At 39.9% G+C, this 18459-nt stretch overlaps 1 protein-coding gene across 4 annotated transcripts in view; it reads right to left on the minus strand.

Moving 5' to 3' along the window:
* The window catches only part of RBKS (ribokinase), a 115442-nt gene that overhangs the window by 37850 nt on the left and 59133 nt on the right, over nucleotides 1–18459 (minus strand). For 3 of the 4 annotated variants that reach the window (XM_012475385.3, XM_012475382.3, XM_012475383.2), the window contains exons 6-7: nucleotides 18216–18307; nucleotides 13970–14158 (exon numbers count right to left, since the gene is read on the minus strand). In XM_012475385.3, the coding sequence (XP_012330808.1) occupies nucleotides 13970–14158; nucleotides 18216–18307 (281 nt within the window). Of the gene's footprint in view, nucleotides 1–9706; nucleotides 12344–13969; nucleotides 14159–18215; nucleotides 18308–18459 lie in introns of those variants that run through there. The other variant, XM_012475386.3, reaches the window with a different exon arrangement.

Raw genomic sequence — 18459 nt, forward strand, 5'->3', positions numbered from 1 at the left:
CTTAAAGGAATTGAAATAGGAAGCAGAAAGCAAGAATGAATTGCTTTATAGCTGCTTTAAACTCTGTCCCACTGCAGTACATTCTGCTCACACACACATGTACACATAAACACATGGCATTCATGCAATTAATAGTTTATTCACAGTACATGCCATCAGCATAGATATGCAAAGTATACACACCATTAGCCTACAACACACACACATGCACAGGCTTTTATATGAAGGGCAGAGTTCAGCAAGCTATGAACCACACATCTCTTTTTCTACTTCCTTCTCCAACTCCATCAGCAGCAATGGGCACTGAGGGCAGTAGGCATGGATCCCATTGCCATGGGCTCTATAGGTTGGCTCTAGGCATTTTTGTTTTTGCTTTTTTTGAGACAGGGTCTCACTCTCTTGCCCAGGCTGGAGTACAATGTCACTATCTCAGCTCACTGCAGCCTTGGTCTCCTAGGTTCAAGTGATCCTCTTGCCTCAGCCTCCCAAGTAGTGGGAACTACAGACATGAACTACCATGCTGGCTTTTTTTGTCGAGATGGGGTTTCACCATGTTGCCCAGGCTGGTCTTGCACTTCTGAGCTCAATCTGCCTACCTCTGTCTCCCAAAGTGCTGGGATTACAGGTGTGCACTATTGTGCCTGGCTCTAGGTGGTTTTTTTAACCTCCTCATAATTTCAGGTCTACTCTAGAAAAATTGTCACTCAATGGAAACCACTTATAAACTATCTATTGTGATGTCCTGACAGGTTTGCTCCTGAGAACACCATTACAGCATCCTAGGAAGATGGGTGAGAGTAGACCACAGGCTCACTGCCATGTTATCACACCAATGTCTTAGAAGCTTAAGGAGGGTGGAGAGGTGGGGCTTAGATGTAGGAAGCTAAGAGGAAGCAAAATCCTAATGTAGATGGATAAGCAAGCTCCCATAACCTTATACAATCCCCTCTTACTGGGCAGAGGGACTATTTCATGTCTAGGCCCCTAGAACATTCTAAATCTAGATTTAGATCTTTCTCTCTTGACTTTTTCCAAGGCTGAAACAATGGTTCCTTTTCTGTACTCTACATCTACTTCCATGCCCCTCTTCTCTGCTACCATATTCCTCTGTCAGTCCCTGGTCGTATTTAAGTTCTGAAGCAGGGCCAGGGGCCCAGATCCCCTCAGGGAGCCCCTAAGCTGTCAGGTGGTAGGTACATGTACACACATGTCCAGGTCTGATTATGGGACAGTACCTTGGGAAAATGGAAAAAACAGCCTTACATTTGGCCCTGGTTCAATTCTTCAAAGTGAGGATGACATTTCTGGTAAGCAGTTACAACTAAATTTCTATAGCCCTGGGAATTCAACTGATCACATGCAGGATTAAGAAAGATAATTTAAAATATCGAATTCTGCCTGATTAGCTAATAAATGAGATGATCTGTTGATGTGGAAGTAATGTAATGGAGCTAATATGGCCCCCTGGGCATGACAGATGTCTTGTGCCTTGTCTATCCATCTCTTCTGCAATTACCTTGGCCTCTGTCCTTTCTTTATAGTCAGTGAACTTCTTTTTGTCTTCCTTCATTTTTTCTAGCCAACAGAGTCTGCAGAGTTTTACTGATATCATTTCTAAGGTTAAGAGGGCTGTTTCGGAACCTCATTTGGGTTTTCTTTATTCTGTGATGCTGATTTTAGAGATGTCATGCATTCTCTGTAACTTAGTTTCTTTGGCCTGGCCTTTGTATGACTGTAGGTAAAACAATCTAGGAATATGTTTTAAAATGGAAAACTGGGTAATTATTCTGTTTTCAAATCATTTATAGGGAGCATTATAGCTAAGATTTGTTGTTTCGCTGGGCATCTTAAATGTAGAACTTAAGGAATGTAAGAAATCCAGTTGACACCCTAGTTCCCTGAGAAAACTAAGGCTCATGGAGAGTAAGTGACTCTTAACACTCAAACTAGTTACTTTCCCAGAAGGAAGTAGAACTCTTTCAGTATTTGCAGAGGGCCTGTTTTTATATGCCAAGCATTGTATTAAGCATTGGGGTTGCCCAAAGAGAACTCTTTGAGATAGACCTTAAGGATGGGCAGGAGTTTGCCTCTACTAAAAAGCTAGTTTGTGCATGTTAAAAAAGAATCACATTTTCACTAGCCTTTATAGTTTAGCAGTTTAGTTTATAGGTTAGGTCCTATTTAAAGAAATTCAATGAAAAAATGATTTGGTTATAGTCTCTAAGAGTGGTACACCTCTCCTCCAGGTTTGACCATGCAATGAAGAGAATGAATGAACATGAGTTGTTCCAGAACCTTTGCTGTCTGGTATGGGCATGATCCTGCAACATCACTGTCCATGCATATTAGTCCATTTCACACTGCTATAAAGAAATACCCGAGACTGGGTAATTTATAAAGAAAGGAGGTTTAACTGACTCACAGTTCTGCATGGCTGGGGAGGCTTCAGGAAACTTACAATCATAGTGGAAGGGGAAGTAGGTACATCTTAGATGGTGGCAGGTGAGACAGAGCATGTGAAGGGAAGGAAGAAGAGCCACTTATAAAACCATCAGATCTTGTGAGAACTCACTTGCTATCACAAGAATACCATGCGAAAAACTGCCCCCATGATCCAATCACCTCCCATCAGCTCCCTCCCTCAACACCTGGGAATTACAGCTTGCGATGAGATTTGGGTGGGTACACAAAGCCAAATCATATCACCATGTGGTCCTGCTACTTACCCTGGCAGAAAGAAGCTGGAGTTGCATCATGGTGAGACATGTGTCCTCTTTACTAATGTACAGAGCCAAGAGAATATCCATTCTGCTTAATGGTGGGTGATACAGCTCCTGGTCTATGCTACCTGGTACCTTGAATGATCCATAAAGTAGTTAAGTGAACAATCAGATATATAGGGATGTACTAATGAGAGCTAACACATACTAAGTGCTTACAGGTGCCAGGCACTTTTCTCAGGGTATACACAGATTATTTCATTTAAATGAGGCTGCAGTGTACTGTACAAAGTAAGCAAGGCCTTTTCAAGATCTGGCAGCTTCTGAAGATCTACAGAAAAGGAGCAATTATAGACACTTGTATCACGACAAGTGACAAGGAAAGTTAGTGCTGGAATGTCAAATAAGAGAGAGTGAAGACTAGGCAGACTGTCACCAAATCAAGAGGCAGGGTGGTGAGTGCAGTAGAAAGTAAATGAGTGTTAGAGGTAGACAGACAGACAGGCAGACCGACCAACCTAAAATCAATCCTGGCTCTGCCAACTTACCAGCTGTAGGCCCCTGGGCAGGTCATGTAACCTTTGAGAACCATAGTTACCTCCTCTCTCAAACAGGCAAAAACCCATCCTGCAGGGTTGTTCTGAGAATGTGAAGTAATGCATAGAGTCTAGCATGATGCCTGGCACAGAATGGTGCCCAGTTTTTATTATTAGACTAAAGAATCCTCACATCCCCAAAGAATCATTTAACCATAATTATTTTCTTTTCCTATTTCCAAATACAGACACATTAGGAGCTAGGGCTTCAACATAGGAATTTTGGTAGGAACGCAATTCAGTCCACAGCATGGTGTTAAATGTTCCTCCATTCCTCATAAGTCATTCCATTCAGGACTGTTTCAAATGAGAGATGAAGTATGTGACCTATGAAATACCTAAATATACATGAGGCATCACCTATTGGCTGGTCCTTTTTACAACTCCTCCAGATAATCCATCAACTGAAGACAAAGCAATGTGGCAAAAACCAAAGTTAAGATCACTCAACCTATGATTAATTGTGAGACTGAGGATTGAAGAGTTAAATGGAGATCTACAAGCAGATTCATTCATTCAGAAAACCTGAACATGAGGAAAATTTGCCTGAAGATCTGCTGTACATTTGAATGACGAACAGAAACAGTGATGCTTTGACATTTATTCTGATATTTCCAAGAACTGCATAAAATAACATGTTTTCTGAGGAATGGTTTCTTTAAAAAGATTAAGAAAAAAACATGTCGAAGTATGTAATAAAATATCCAGACTGAAGGAGCCTTAACTGCCCTCAATAGGAAGGTAATGGAGATCTACGTTTTTGGTACCAGAAGTCTATCTATTCAGAGGTTATCCTAAGTCAAGGGGCTCCTAGGCTCAGTTATATGAAGATTATGAACTGTTTGAGAGGTTCTTTTTAAGACCAAGAGTCAACTGTGACCAACTACTGGCACACCCTCAGAGAAATGATATCACCTATCTTATTTGCTAGGTGTGGCTCCAAATAGCTTTTGGCCATGTCCCCAAGTTGTATTTATTCCAAATTACAAAGTAATACATGAAAAATACAGGCTTATTGAAAAACCCAAATAATTCAGTAGAGTATGGAGTAGAAAGAAGTCCCCCTTTATAACACCTTCTCCCCAGCCTATACCCCTTCCCATGAATAATGATCATTAAGAGCTGGTAAGGCTTTTTCTAGATTTTAAAATATGAATTTACTTAGAGATAGCTAGAGAGTTACTTTCAAGTAAATGGCACTACATTATTATTATAACTTGCCTTCTCCTGTAGATGATTAGGAAGACACACCGTCTCAAGTTTTGGTTATTGCAAACAAAGTTGAATTAAACATTTTTGTACAAATATTTGTATATATGAGCATTTCTGTAGGATAGACTATTAGACAGAGATTTACTATTTTCTTTCTTTCATCCTCTCTCTTTTTTTTTTTTTAATAGAGACAGGGTCTTGCTATGTTGCTCAGGCTGGTCTTGAACTCTAGGCCTTCAGCAATCCTACTGCCTTGGCCTCCCAAAGTGTTTGGATCACAGGTGTGAGCTAGCATAGTCAGCCAAAATTTGCTATTTTCAAAGGGAAAGTATATTTTAAAGATTAGAACTGTCAGCTGGGCATGGTGGCTCACACCTGTAATCCCTGCACTTTGGGAGGCCAAAGTGGGTGGAGGTCAGGAGTTCAAGACCAGCCTGACCAACATGGTGAAACCCTGTCTCTACTAAATACAAAAAATTAGCATGCCTGTAATCCCAGCTACTTGGGAGGCTGGGGCAGGAGAATTGCTTGAACCCAGGAGGCGGCGGTTTCAGTGAGCCAAGATTCCTCCATGTACTCCAGCCTGGGCAACGGGAGCAAAACTCCATCTCAAAAAAAATAATAATAATAATTCGTATTGTCAAATTACTCCTCTGGAAACACTGTACAAATTTACATTCCCACCAGAATTGCATGATTGCATAATATTTGTTTTGTGATCTATTTGGACTTAAGACATTCTCAAGTTTTAATTTTGGCCAACTTTATGGTTGGCCAAACCATATAAAGAGGACCTCACTGCTATTTTAATGTGTATATTCCTGACTTCTAATGAGGTTAAGTATTGTCTCATTTCTTTATTTTTTTTTTTTTTGTATTTCTTCTTCAGTGACTTGCCTATTTATATTATTCTCGAGAAATATTTCATTCTTTTTAATTCTAATTGCACTATTTTTAGTTGTAATTTTTTGGTCATAATATGTGCAATTATACATATTAGTTCCATAATATTGCAAATATTCAAATTTGCTGTAAGCAGATATTCAAAAGTGTATGACTATGCATAGAAAAAAATTTGGAAGGATTTACACCAAAAGGTTAGCAATTACTTCTAAGTGGAAGGATCATGAATACCTGACTTTCTTCTTTATATCTTTCTGTGTTGCTGCTCTCATTCCCCAGTTGAACACTGACGTATATATTAATTTCATAAGTAGAAAAAGCCCCAATAAAGTGACTAGTGGGATAAAGATGATAATGAAGGCTTTCAAGGCAATTCTAACAGAAGATTTCAAAAGGCACTTTGAGTAGGAGCTGTATCAACAGAGTAAGTCTCCTAAAATCAAAATTGGAAGGAAATAACAGTCACTTTTTGGATAAAAAATTGACAGTGCATGGTCATTAGAGAAATGCAAATAAAAACCACATTGAGATACCATTTCACACCAATTAGAATGGTGATCATTAAAAAAATCAGGAGAAAACAGATGCTGGAGAGGATGTGGAGAAATAGGAATGCTTTTACACTGTTGTTGGGAGTGTAAATTAGTTCAACCATTGTAGAAGACAGTGTAGCGATTCCTCAAGGATCTAGAAATAGAAATATCATTTGACCCAGCAATCTCATTACTGGGTATATACCCAAAGGATTATAAATCATTCTATTATGAAGACACATGCACATGTATGTTCATTGTGGCACTGTTTACAATAGCAAAGACTTGAAACCAACCCAAATGCCCATCAACGATAGACTGGATAAAGAAAACGTGGTACATATACACCATGGAATACTATGCAGCCATAAAAAGGATGAGTTCATGCCCTTTGCAGGGTTATGGACGAGTCTGGAAAGCATCATTCTCAGCAAACTGACACAAGAACAGAAAACCAAACACTGCATGTTCTCACTCATAAGTGGGTGTTGAACAATGAGAACACATGGACACAGGGAGAGGAACATCACACACTGGGGTCTTCTGGGAGGTAGGGAGCTAGGGGAGCGACAGCAGGGAGTTGGGAGATTGGGGAGGAATAACATTAGGAGAAATACCTAATGTAGGTGATGGGCGGATGGAGGCAGCAAACCAGCACAGCATGTGTATACCTATGTAACAATCCCGCAAGATCTGCACATGTACCCCAGAATTTAAAGTAAAATTAAAAAAAAATTTAAACATACAAAAAAAATTGACAGTGCAGTTCAAAATCAGATTATTACTTTATAGTTGCCTCTTCAGCATTCAAGACTCTACCATTTTTAAACGATATACTTTTACTCACTCAGCCCTTTCTCAAGTATTGCCAATCAACAGTAAGGGACATTGAAATATCTTGGCTATAATGGAAGCTTCTGGACAGAAATGTGCAAAGGCAAGGACAAAATGGCTTCTAAGCCACAAATCCCCTCAGAAACTCAATTAATTAAGTATATGTTGATCAGAAAGAAGGAGATGAGAAGAATAGTCTGCTGGGGAAACACAGTTCAAGGAGAGTCACAGAGACCAGTGCTGGCAGTGCCCATGTAAGAACTGCTGAGTATTTGGTCCTCCCAGCAGGGCTATGGCTAAGCAAGGAATGGGGCCTCAGGTTGCCTGGGTGGGGAACACCTCTTGAGATCACCTCAAGTCATTAGTTCTAAGTACATTTTGCAATATTAATTTGGCTTTCCACTGATGGAAGTGACAAGGGTGGGGAGAGGAGAATGTAGGGTGGAGGAAAGGTCACACCAAGTGGGAATAATGGCCCCTCAGATGCTATGTTTTCAAAGATTGAACTGTCATTCTGGATGGGCCTAAAAGGTGGGTCCATTAACCCTATCCTTTAGACAGCCTGAATGGCTGTGGGCCAGACCCCAGGATGAGGGGAATGCAAGAGGCCACCTGGGAAATCTGTGAGTAACCTGCCAGCCCCAGCAATCACCTCACCCTAAGAAAGTGCTTCCGTGCAAACTTTAACAGATATTATCTCTACTTCTTACCAGTGCAATCCTAATTTAGAGTAAACTCTCAAGCCCTGAGTAGTTATAGGGCACCCATGCAGCTGGCTGCCATTTTCTAGTGCCTCATCAGCAACTCTGAACACTATAGGACACAAATGTGAAAGACAGTAAGAAAAGAGAATAAAGAATAGGAAAGATAAATTCCCTGTGCCCCTGGCTTTTGTTTGTTCTCGGCTTACTTACATACCCTGAATTATGATGCATTGTTACAGAGTGAGTGATTCTTGAGAAGACAGATTTAGCCTATGGACTAAATTCTTGAGAGTATTATTGTAGATTCCAGGACTTAACCATTTATATAAAGAAAAGCAATTTATATATCAAGAATTTCAGCACTTATAAGCCAGGGATAACTAATGTTATAACATATCACAGTAGCACAATAATCCTAAAATATACCATGCTTAGGTGTGTCTCTGACTAGGGAGTGCTTATTCAGTGCAATCCTAAATGCAAGCAGGCAAACCCTCTTAACATTCAGGTTGGAAGAACGGAGGGCGGACATGCACACTCTGTCATTTGGAGGCTGAAATTCAGATAACATATAGAAATGGGAGAAAAGACACATCTGTCATGTCTTCCAAACTGAGCTGAGGACATCTGCAGCTACTGCCACCATCTCACTCTAGTACAACGGGAAAAACAGATGTAAAAATAGAAGTGATATATTCAACTATTAACAGTGAGGCAAAACTGAATATAGCAGTCTGCAGAAGCACTGACGTAGAATGGGAAATGGCTTCTTCTAGGGCAGGCTGTCTGCCTCGAGTGGACCACATGCCAATGAACTAAAGATGTTTCCACTATCCATGTCAGCCCTGAGGTTTTAATAAGGGATTAGGAGGAAGAGAAAAGCGAGAAGGTTACAAACCGACTGAGAGCAAGTAATATCCTCCTGACAGAAAACTGAAGGAGCCCATTTGTTCAGAAGAAAATGCCTCCCTGGGAGCTCCTCACTCGCCATGTGAATTATCTTATCTTTATCAGATTAATGAATAGTCTGCACAGCTGTGTGCAGAATAGGTAAGAATTTTAATAATGAAAGTACTGGATGAGAGGACGAAGATAGCATAAAAAAGATGAGGAAGATTCTAGACCCAGAAAATCACTACTCTGGTTCCTGTCAGTGTCACTGCTCCTCCACTTGGGGGATGCTGAGAGCCCGTTCAGTATATTCAGCAGGGCAATTCAGTAGAGAGTCTTTACCACTAATACCCATTCATGAGTGAATTGCTTAGATGGAGCTTTTTTGTTGTTGTTTAAAATATAATTCATGCATCATAAAACTCACTCTTGAAAGGTACATGCTTTAGCGTTTAGTATTATCCACAAGGTTGTCCAACCATTACCACTGATTCCAGAACATTTTCATCACCTTAAAGAGAAACTCCATACTCATTAGTAGTCACCTCTGTCCCCTCCCAGCAACCACCAGTTGACTTCCTGTCTCTGTGGATTTACAATACCTATTCTGGATATTTCATAGAAATAAAATCATAATATGTAACCTCTTTTTTTTAATTGTATTTTACATTTTGATACATGTGAAGAACATGCAAAATTGTTGCATAGGTACACACATGGCAGTGTGATTTGCTGCCTTCCTCCCCTTCACCTATATCATACTGAATGGGCAAAAACTGGAAGCATTCCCTTTGAAATCTGGTACTAGACAAGGATGCCCTCTCTCACCACTCCTATTCAATATAGTACTGGAAGTTCTAGCCAGAGCAATCAGGCAAGAAAAAGAAATAAAGGGTATTCAAATAGGAAAGGAGGAAGTCACATTGTCTTTATTTGCAGATGACATGATTGTATATCTAGAAGACCCCATCGTCTCAGCCCCAAATCTCCTGAAACTGATAAGCAAATTCAGCAAAGTCTCAGGATACAAAATCAATGTGCAAAAATCACAAGCATTCCTATACACCAATAACAGACTTAAAGAGAGCCAAATCAAGAATGAACTGCCATTCACAATTGCTACAAAGAGAATAAAATACCTAGGAATACAACTAACAAGGAACGTAAAGGACCTCTTCAAGGAGAACTACAAACCACTGCTCAACGAAGTAAGAGAGGACACAAACAGATGGAGAAACATTCCATGTTCATGGTTAGGAAGAATCAATATCGTGAAAATGGCCATACTGCCCAGAGTAATTTACAGATTCAATGCTATCCCCATCAAGCTACCAATGACCTTCTTCACAGAACTGGACCACCTTAAACTTCATATGGAAACAAAAGAGAGCCCGCATAGCCAAGTCAATTCTAAGCAAAAAGAACAAAGCTGGAGGCATTACACTACCGGACTTCAAACTATACTACAAGGCTACAGTAATCAAAACAGCATGGTACTGGTACCAAAACAGAGATATAGACCAATAGAACAGAACAGAGGCCTCAGAGGCAACACAACATATCTACAACCATCCGATCTTTGACAAATATGTAACCTCTTATGCCTGGCTTCCTTTACCTAGTAGTATGTTTTCAAGGTGCAGCCATGTCAGAGCATGAATCAGTACTTCATTCCTTTTAAAAAATAATTTATTATTTCACAATTTACTTATTTTAATGTAAATAATTCAGTACATTTAGTATACTCACAATGTTGTACAATCACCAACCTCTTATCTAGTTTCAAAACGTTTCCATTACTCTAAAGTAAAACTCCTTACCCATTAGGCAGTTTCTCCCCATTCCTCCTCCCCCAGTCCCTGGCAACCACCGATCTATACTCTGTATCTATGTATTGATCTATTTCTGAGGATTTCGTTTAAATGGAGTCATATAATATGTAACCCTTGGTGTCTGGCTTCTTTCACTTAGCATAATGCTTTGGAGGTTCATCCATGTTGTAGTATGTATCAGCATTTCTTTTAATGGCTGAATATTCCATTGTATGGATATACCACAATTTGTTTACCCATCATCTGCTGATGAACACTGTGTTTTTTCCAATTTTTGGCTATTATGAGTAATGCTGCTATGAACATTGACGTACAAGCTTCTGTGGACACATGTTTTCATTTCTCTTGGGTATATACCTAGAAGTAGAACTGTGGGGTCATATGGTAACTCTGTATTTAACCTTCTGAGGCACTTCTAGACTGTCTTCCAAAGTGGCTGCACAATCTTATCTTCCTACCAGCAATGTATATGAGTTCTAATTTCTCTGCATCCTTGACAATACTTGTTGTTGATTATAGCCATGCTAGTGGGTATGAAGTGGTCTCACTGTGTGTTGTTATTTGTTTTAAAATCAAAGTTATCCATATGTATAGTTTTGAAAGATAAGGTTTAAATATAAATGCCCAATCCCTCTCCATTCCCATTTCCATAAGGCAAATACTTTAAATTCTTTTATTGGTTTCTTCTGGTAATTATCTGATGTTTCTGGGAATATACTGCTTTCAAAAAACCAGTTTTAGGGTTGGGTGTGGTGGCTTATGCCTGAAATCCCAGCACTCTGGGAGGCTGTGGTGGGCAGATTGCTTGAGCCCAAAAGTTTGAGACCAGCTTGGGCAACGTGGCAAAACCCTGTCTCTACTAAAAATACAAAAATTAGCCAGGCATGGTGGTGTGTACCTGTAGCCTCAGATACTTGGGAGACTGAGGTAGGAGGTTCACCTGAGCCTGGGAGGCAGAGGTTGCAGTGAGCCAAGATGGCACCACTGCACTCCAGCCAAGGTGACAGAATAAGACCCTGTTTAAAACAAACAAACAAAAAGTCAATTTTAGATATTACTTCTTGAGTTCCAATTATGAGGATTTAGTTTTCTTATGTCCCCACAATGTGCAAATGCATATTCACTTTATCCTTCCTTCTTCACAATATTATTATAATCTCCATTTTTGGTTAAATCAAGAATTGGCATTTATATTGTTATGACTATGCATTTATAGTCATGTGATGTACAAATATTATATTCACTTAATCATACTTTCCCCCCTTATATTCTAGATGACCTAGAAGGGAAAATTTGCTTTACTTAAAAATTTTCCTCAGTTTAATATGTACCAATTAATAGTTCATCTTCAAATTCTGTAAGAAAATGAAAAATCTCTAGATATATTCAAACATACTGGACATTCTACTATTTATTTCTTGTTTTTCTTTTGTTTAGCCTGTATTCAGAACTTGATTAGTATTTGTTGAATGAATGAATGGAAATATCTAGGTATAAGCCAAAGACTCTAGAGTCAGAAGAAAATTTAGAGATTACTTCCTCCCCACCATGATCCCTTCCTGGTTCAAAGCGGTAACGTAATTTAGAGGTGAGGTATCAGAGGCCCTGAGAGGTTACCTGACTTCACAACATGATAGCAAATTTTCAGGAGGAGCAGGGCCTGGAACTCTAGTTTCCTAGGTCTTAGAGCCCCTCCTCTGTGTCAGGTTGCGGCCACAGAGAACAAAAGTCATTTATCCTGAAGGGGATGTAGACTTGGGATATTTATGCAATTTCCTGAAACTCAAAAATTAATAGCAGGTGCTAAGAATCCAAATGAAAGAGCGTAAAACAGTATCATCAAAATGTGAAAACCTTCTTAGTGAACATTGCTGTATTTAGTAATCTCAAAGTTGTAATCAGTCAGGATCTATGAAATCCAATCCTGCCACATGAAATTACTCTGAGAATCACAATTACAACTTGAACTAGGGCATTTCCAAGGCTAGTTTCTTCTAAATGTAGTCCCATGACCAAGCAGCGCATTTCCACGTGACTGTTCTGTGACAGGCAAGAGTTGTTTCTGTCTGGTCAGCATCCACTTCCCCATCCTCTGATATGAGTTCTTTTGATTTGTATCTGAAATCAGGGACAGGGACATGACATGAGGTACAGTGTGTGTGGGGAGTGGACCCACCTGAGCTGAGAGCCCACTATCAGGAGAGCAGAGCTGACAGGGAGGGAGCCAGTGAGCAAGTGACCTGACTTGCCTGGTTGATACAGCTCAGCCTCTGCATTCTGCTGTATCTTCACACTTTTCAATTATATGCACCAAATAAATCCTTTTTCCTGCATAAGCCTGTTGGAGTTGTGCTTCTGGTGCTTACAACCCAAAGGGGTAGTGACTAACAAGGACACTGAGAATAGGGGCTGAGCCACTTCTATGCATACATGTAGGTCTTTGAGGACCCCCTCATTTCACTTTTAGCAGGAGATGAATAGAGTCTTCTCACTTCAGGTCAGGACTTAAGTGTTAGTCTAATGGAGGATCGATTTCAGAACTAAGAATCCCCTCAAATTCAGATTCTTGTCCTTGACAAAACAGAAAACAAACTAATAGTTTCAGAAATGACTAAATATGAAAAGAATAGCAACACCAAGCACACTTTATCAAATACCTAGTAAAGCACATTTTGAAAGGCAACCAAGATGTTAATTTCAGGTCGTATAAGCATTTCTTGTACTTGAATATTTTTCAAAGTACATTCACATCCAAAACTTCATCAGAACCCCTCAGCCTTCTTTTTTGATAATGACCCACATTTTAAAGTCGCTTCTAAGCATAAAAACAAACCAAAAAAAATTATAAATAATTATCTATCAATTTCTTCTAAATAAAAACCCTAAAATGTTTATTCTTCCTCAGCTCTAGTTTACTCACTTTTCTCGTCAGCTTTTCTGAATTCTAACACTAAACAAACAATTTGTATTTCCCTAGCTTTAGGGGAACCATGAGTCTTTTTTCTAACTTGTTTCCTTTTCATTCCTGCTCTGTAACCATGGCTTGTCCACTTGGCACACTTGTCCTTAGCACAGTGCCTTACATAGAAAATGTCTGTGTGGAGTCCATAGGCCTAATTTGAATCTCCAGCTTTGTCAGGAAGCGGCAATGTGATCCTGTACAAGTTTTTTCTTCTGTAAAATGGAAATAATAATAATACCTGTCTCATAGAATTGTTTAAAGATTAAATGAGATGTATGCAAAAGGGACACAGCAAGCATGCAGTAAATGTTAGCTGCTACTATTTGTTGGTTAAAAGAATGATCTCTTCTAACAGTGCTCCTTGCTGTTTATTCCACATGAGAAATTTGTAAGACACAGCTATCTGTTCACTGTCTAGAACTTAAGCCCCATGAGGGCAGAGACTTTGCCTTATTTATTGCTATATCCGCAGCACCTATCATATGACTGGGACATGAATGACTGAATAAATGAATGAATATAGGTAATACAAGTATAATTTTACTGGTGTTCTGATCTTATGGGTGAGGAAACTGTCTCCGAGAGGTCAACTTGCTTGCATAAAGTCCCACAGAGTTAGAGAGGGATTAAAACACAGTTCTCCTGCCTGGTTGTTCTTCTCTTTTACCATATCACCTACTAGGCCTTTATCTCATTATTCAAAAATTCAGGTGCAGCATCTAATTAGTTACTAAGTAACAATTTTCAAGGGCTAAAAATGATTTTTAAACTTTAAAACTTACCGTGGTATCCACAGCCTTGACTTTCTCCGTGGGAATGTGCTTTGGTTCAGGTTCTGTCTGTGACAGCACCACACATCCCTCAGCGCCTAAGGTAATGATTACCACCTGGCAGCCCCTTTGCAAGAGCAGTAATGCAGCCTCCCCAGCATCTGCAGCACTGCCCACCGTGAGGCCAGTTAAAATCTCAGCCTGGAATACACAAAAGTCAACAGAAACAGTGGTGAAAATAAGTAAGCTGGATCCACTTCCAGATTTGTTTTTCTAGAAAATGTCTCCCTTCTTTTTCATAACAACCAATGCAATGGGAACCTTGATGGATACTGGTACAGTAAAATGAATAAGGCAATAACAATGACAACAAAAACTATAAAAGACATTCTTGGGACAACAGGGGAAATTTGAATGTGGCTTGGATATTAGATTATAGCACTGAATTACTGACAATCTTCTTAGGTGTGATAAAAGTATTGTGGTTCCTCTCAGGAGACATATGCCAAAGTATTTAGGGGTGAGGGATCATTCTGTCTGCAACTTACTCTCAACAACAACAACAACAAAATACTTTCTTCACTTACTTTTAATCAAAAACAAAGCTAAATACATACAGGGAGAGGAGACGCAAATACAGCAAAATGTTATCAAATGTTTAGGTAAAAGAGTGTTCATTCAGCTTTTCTGCACGTATAATAATTTTAACAAAGAGTTAGGGGCAACAAAGATAATTCTACAAAAAAAAAAAAAAAGGAGGGGGGTGGGGGAAGGAAGGTTGGAGAGAAGGCAGGAAAGGAGAAAGGAAGGGATCACTGCCAATGATTTTGGTATAAATTGCACCTGTAAGTTTGGCACCTAAGGGCATAATTCTTCCAGGTCTCTCTTGGGCCACAATGTCTCTTCTCAAACTTCCAGTTTTTGCTTTCTATGTTTGCAGACTATTCATTTCTTTTGTTTGTTTTTGCCAGAGAAGATGGAAGCAGATTAGGAGAGGTACTGACAGGCAGCAGAAAAAGCAATGCCCTGGCATTCAGGAGATCTTTCCTGCATCAGCCTTGTGAGTAACTGGGACTACAGGCACCCGTCACCATGCCTAGGTAATTTTTGTATTTTTAGTAGAGACAGGGTTTCACCATGTTGGCCAAGACAGTCTCAATCTCCTGACCTTGTGATCTGCTTGCCTCGGCCTCCCAAAGTGTTGAGATTACAGGAGTGAGTCACCATGCCTGGCCCTCAGTGGTTTTATAGTAGCATCCACCAGGCACAGAAGAGTCTCTAAACCAGAACCAGGTATTATATTGGCAACAGGGAGTTCCTGCTCTGTTGTTGCTGGAGCTACTGCCAATCCAGTCACTAAGTGTCAGCGGTTGGCTTGGTTTACTTCTTGGTCAGAGGCTGTGTCTTTGTCCTCCTATCTCCTCAGGTTGGGAGCCTTATATATGCTTCAGGCAGCAGGGGTGGCAGCTTCCTCCACCTTTTATTGTTAGAAGGGAAGCTGCAGCCCAGCATGTATGGTTTCCATTGGTGGGCTTGGCTTCAGTCCCCTATAAGTGGCACACTTTTAGTGCCCATGACCCACAGCGGGTGAACTTCCTACCACCTCTGTCTGTTTCTAGGGCTGTACAGCCGGCATATCCAGGGCTGAATGCTCTGTGAGGCTGTTCCATTTCTGATCTGTGGAGTTATTTATTTATCTTGTTTTAGAGCTTGTATCTTTTCATTGTCTCCTTTAATATTTACATATCAATGGCTTGTGTTTGGAGCAGAGTATCATAAGCATGAATTTACATTATCGCTGTGATTAGAGTTCATCTGTAAGAACATTAAGCTTTTAATATTTTTCTTACTTCCATTAAGTTTCTGAGACCAATTTCCTTAAAGACCAGAGTTCTGGCTGGGCGTGGTGCCTCATGTCTGTAATTTCAGCACTTTGGAAGGTTGAGGTGGGAGGATCATGAGGTCAAAAGATCAAGACCATTCTGGCCAACATGGTGAAACCCCGTATCTACTAAAAATACAAAAAATTAGCCTGGTGTTGTGCACGTGCCTGTAGTCCCAGCTATTTGGGAGGCTGAGGCGGGAGAATTGTTGAGCCCAGGAGGTGGAGGTTGCAGCCAGCTGAGATGGCACCACTGCACTCCAGCCTGGCGACAGATACTCTATCCTCCAAAAAAAAAAAAAAAAAGACCAGAATTCTTTCATTTATTTATTTCATAAGCATTTGCTAAGTGCCAACTATGTGTAGGTACAGTGTAGCAGATATTATTTTCCAAAGATAACCATATTAACTTATATCATATCATACATCCTGGTTTTACACTGTGCCAATGACAATCTTCTATTAAGGGGTGGGGTACTAGGGTGGACCTTCCTGCTTAAATCAATGGAATGAGTCAGAAGTGATGCTGTGTGACTTCTGAAGCTAAGTCATAAAAGCCAACATGGTTTCTGCCAGATGCCTCCTTCTCTTGGGAAGCTGTATCTTGAAACCCAGCCACCATATTATGAGGAAGCCCAGGTCACAAGCAGAGGCCATGTGTAAGTGTTCTGGCCAACAACCTCATTATGCCCCCAGCCAAAAGCCAGCATCAACTGTCAGGTATGTGAGTGAAGAAAACTTCCAGCTCTCAGCCTCTGTGTCTTCCAACTCAGGCCCCGGGTGTTGTGCAGGAGAGTCAAACCATGCTATCCCCTGTGTGAATTCCTGATGCACAAAAGCTGGGAGTGGCAATAAATAATTATTGCTGTTGCAAGCCACGACACTTTGGAGGTAATTTCTTATGCAGCAATAGATAACTATATACACAGGGATAGCCACTAGGGATACAACAGTGAATAAGACAGATGTCTCTGACTTCATGGAACTTGCAATTTAATGGGAAAGACAGAAGAATTGAATAAGTAATTTGAGCTGTGATGAACATTTGAGAAATAAATAGAGTGCTCTTCAAGTATCTAGCAGGAAAGTTTAGGCCAGTTTAGCAGTTGATGGTACTCTAACGTCTTATTGTGAAATGGTCACTATTTCCCACAATTCCTTCTTCCTAGCATGATGGTTCCTCAAAAATATTGCATAACCTATTGTGGTTTGTTAAAATTAGTTTATTTGTAGCAGTCTTCTTTCTTATTTCTTCTATGTTTTGAGAGATGAAATTATCAAGAAAGCAGGTAAAGAAATCCTAGAAACCTTCATTCAACCTTTAAACCAAATGGAAAATTAGGCTGTGCAGTGGCTCACACCTGTAGTCCCAGTACTTTGGAAGGCTGAGGCAGGAAGACTGATTTAGCCCAGGAGTTCAAAATTAGCCCAGGCAACATGGCAAAATCCCATCTCTACACAAAATTTAAAAATTAGCCAAGCATGGTGGTCCCAGATACTTGGGAGGTTGAGGTGGGAGGATTGCTTAAACCTGGGAGGTAGAGGCTGTAGTGAGGCATGATGATGCCACTGCATTCCAACCTGGGTGACACAGTGAGTTCCTGTCTCAAAAAAAAAAAGTGGAAATTCAACTTTTACAGTTCATTAATTTCTTTCTCTCCATGTTACATTCACCAATGTGTATACCTGCATCCCAATAATGGGAGAGAGCTCTGTTCTAATGTCTGGATTATAAAAAGGGAGAAATATTAAAATTTTCTTCCTAACAATACTTAAGAAAGGGTGGTACAGTACCCTTTCTTATTGTACCAATTGATAGATATAGTCTGTTCAGATGTACACATCATGACACGGTCTTCACAACAGAATGTAGCAGATCCTCCAGGAGTTTTACACTGATTAGGGTTGCCAGATAAAATACAGGAAGCTTAGTTAAATTTGAATTTAAGATAAACGACAGGTAATTTTACAGTATAAATTTGTTAAGTGTGTTATTTATTATCTATCTGAAATTCAAATTTAACTGGGCATCCTGTATTTTTACTTGCTAAACCTGGCAACTCTAATATAGTCTGCAGGATATGAAATAATTAAAAAAGAAAACAAAACACCCAGCGTGTGAGGGCAAGGAAGGGACTAAAATTAACTGAGGTTTGATAAGTGCTAGAATATGGAAGTGACTCAGAGAATCTCCTTTTCCCCCCTAGGATTTACTAATTTCCTTTTCTCCACACTCCAGTAAACTGAAAAAATCTGTTTTCACCATGCCTGAGAATTCACGTCATCAAATTGATGTGGTTAGTTCTGCCCCTTTGCTTCATCTACTTACTCAAACTTCTGGTTTCTCACAGAATGACCAAAGCAATTCACCCTTACCTCACTTTCATTGCAGCAGAACACATTCGAGAGGGTGTAGAACTGGGGATCCAGGTCAGCAATGGCAGGGGCTGGATTGAACAATGTTTTCACTACAAAGGAATGGAAAAGGGGTTTATTATTGGTTTTCATTTTTAACACGGTGTATTTACAGATGTTTAGTAGAGAAAATCCCCGAGTTCATTTTTGTCTTCATCTGGTTAAATATCCACTTAGTTATGGATATAGAGAAAAGTCTGAAATC

This window comes from Aotus nancymaae, unplaced genomic scaffold (genome assembly GCF_030222135.1).
Source record: "Aotus nancymaae isolate 86718 unplaced genomic scaffold, 86718_ANA_hifiasm-v0.15.2.pri h1tg000057l, whole genome shotgun sequence".
Lineage (NCBI taxonomy): Eukaryota > Metazoa > Chordata > Mammalia > Primates > Aotidae > Aotus > Aotus nancymaae.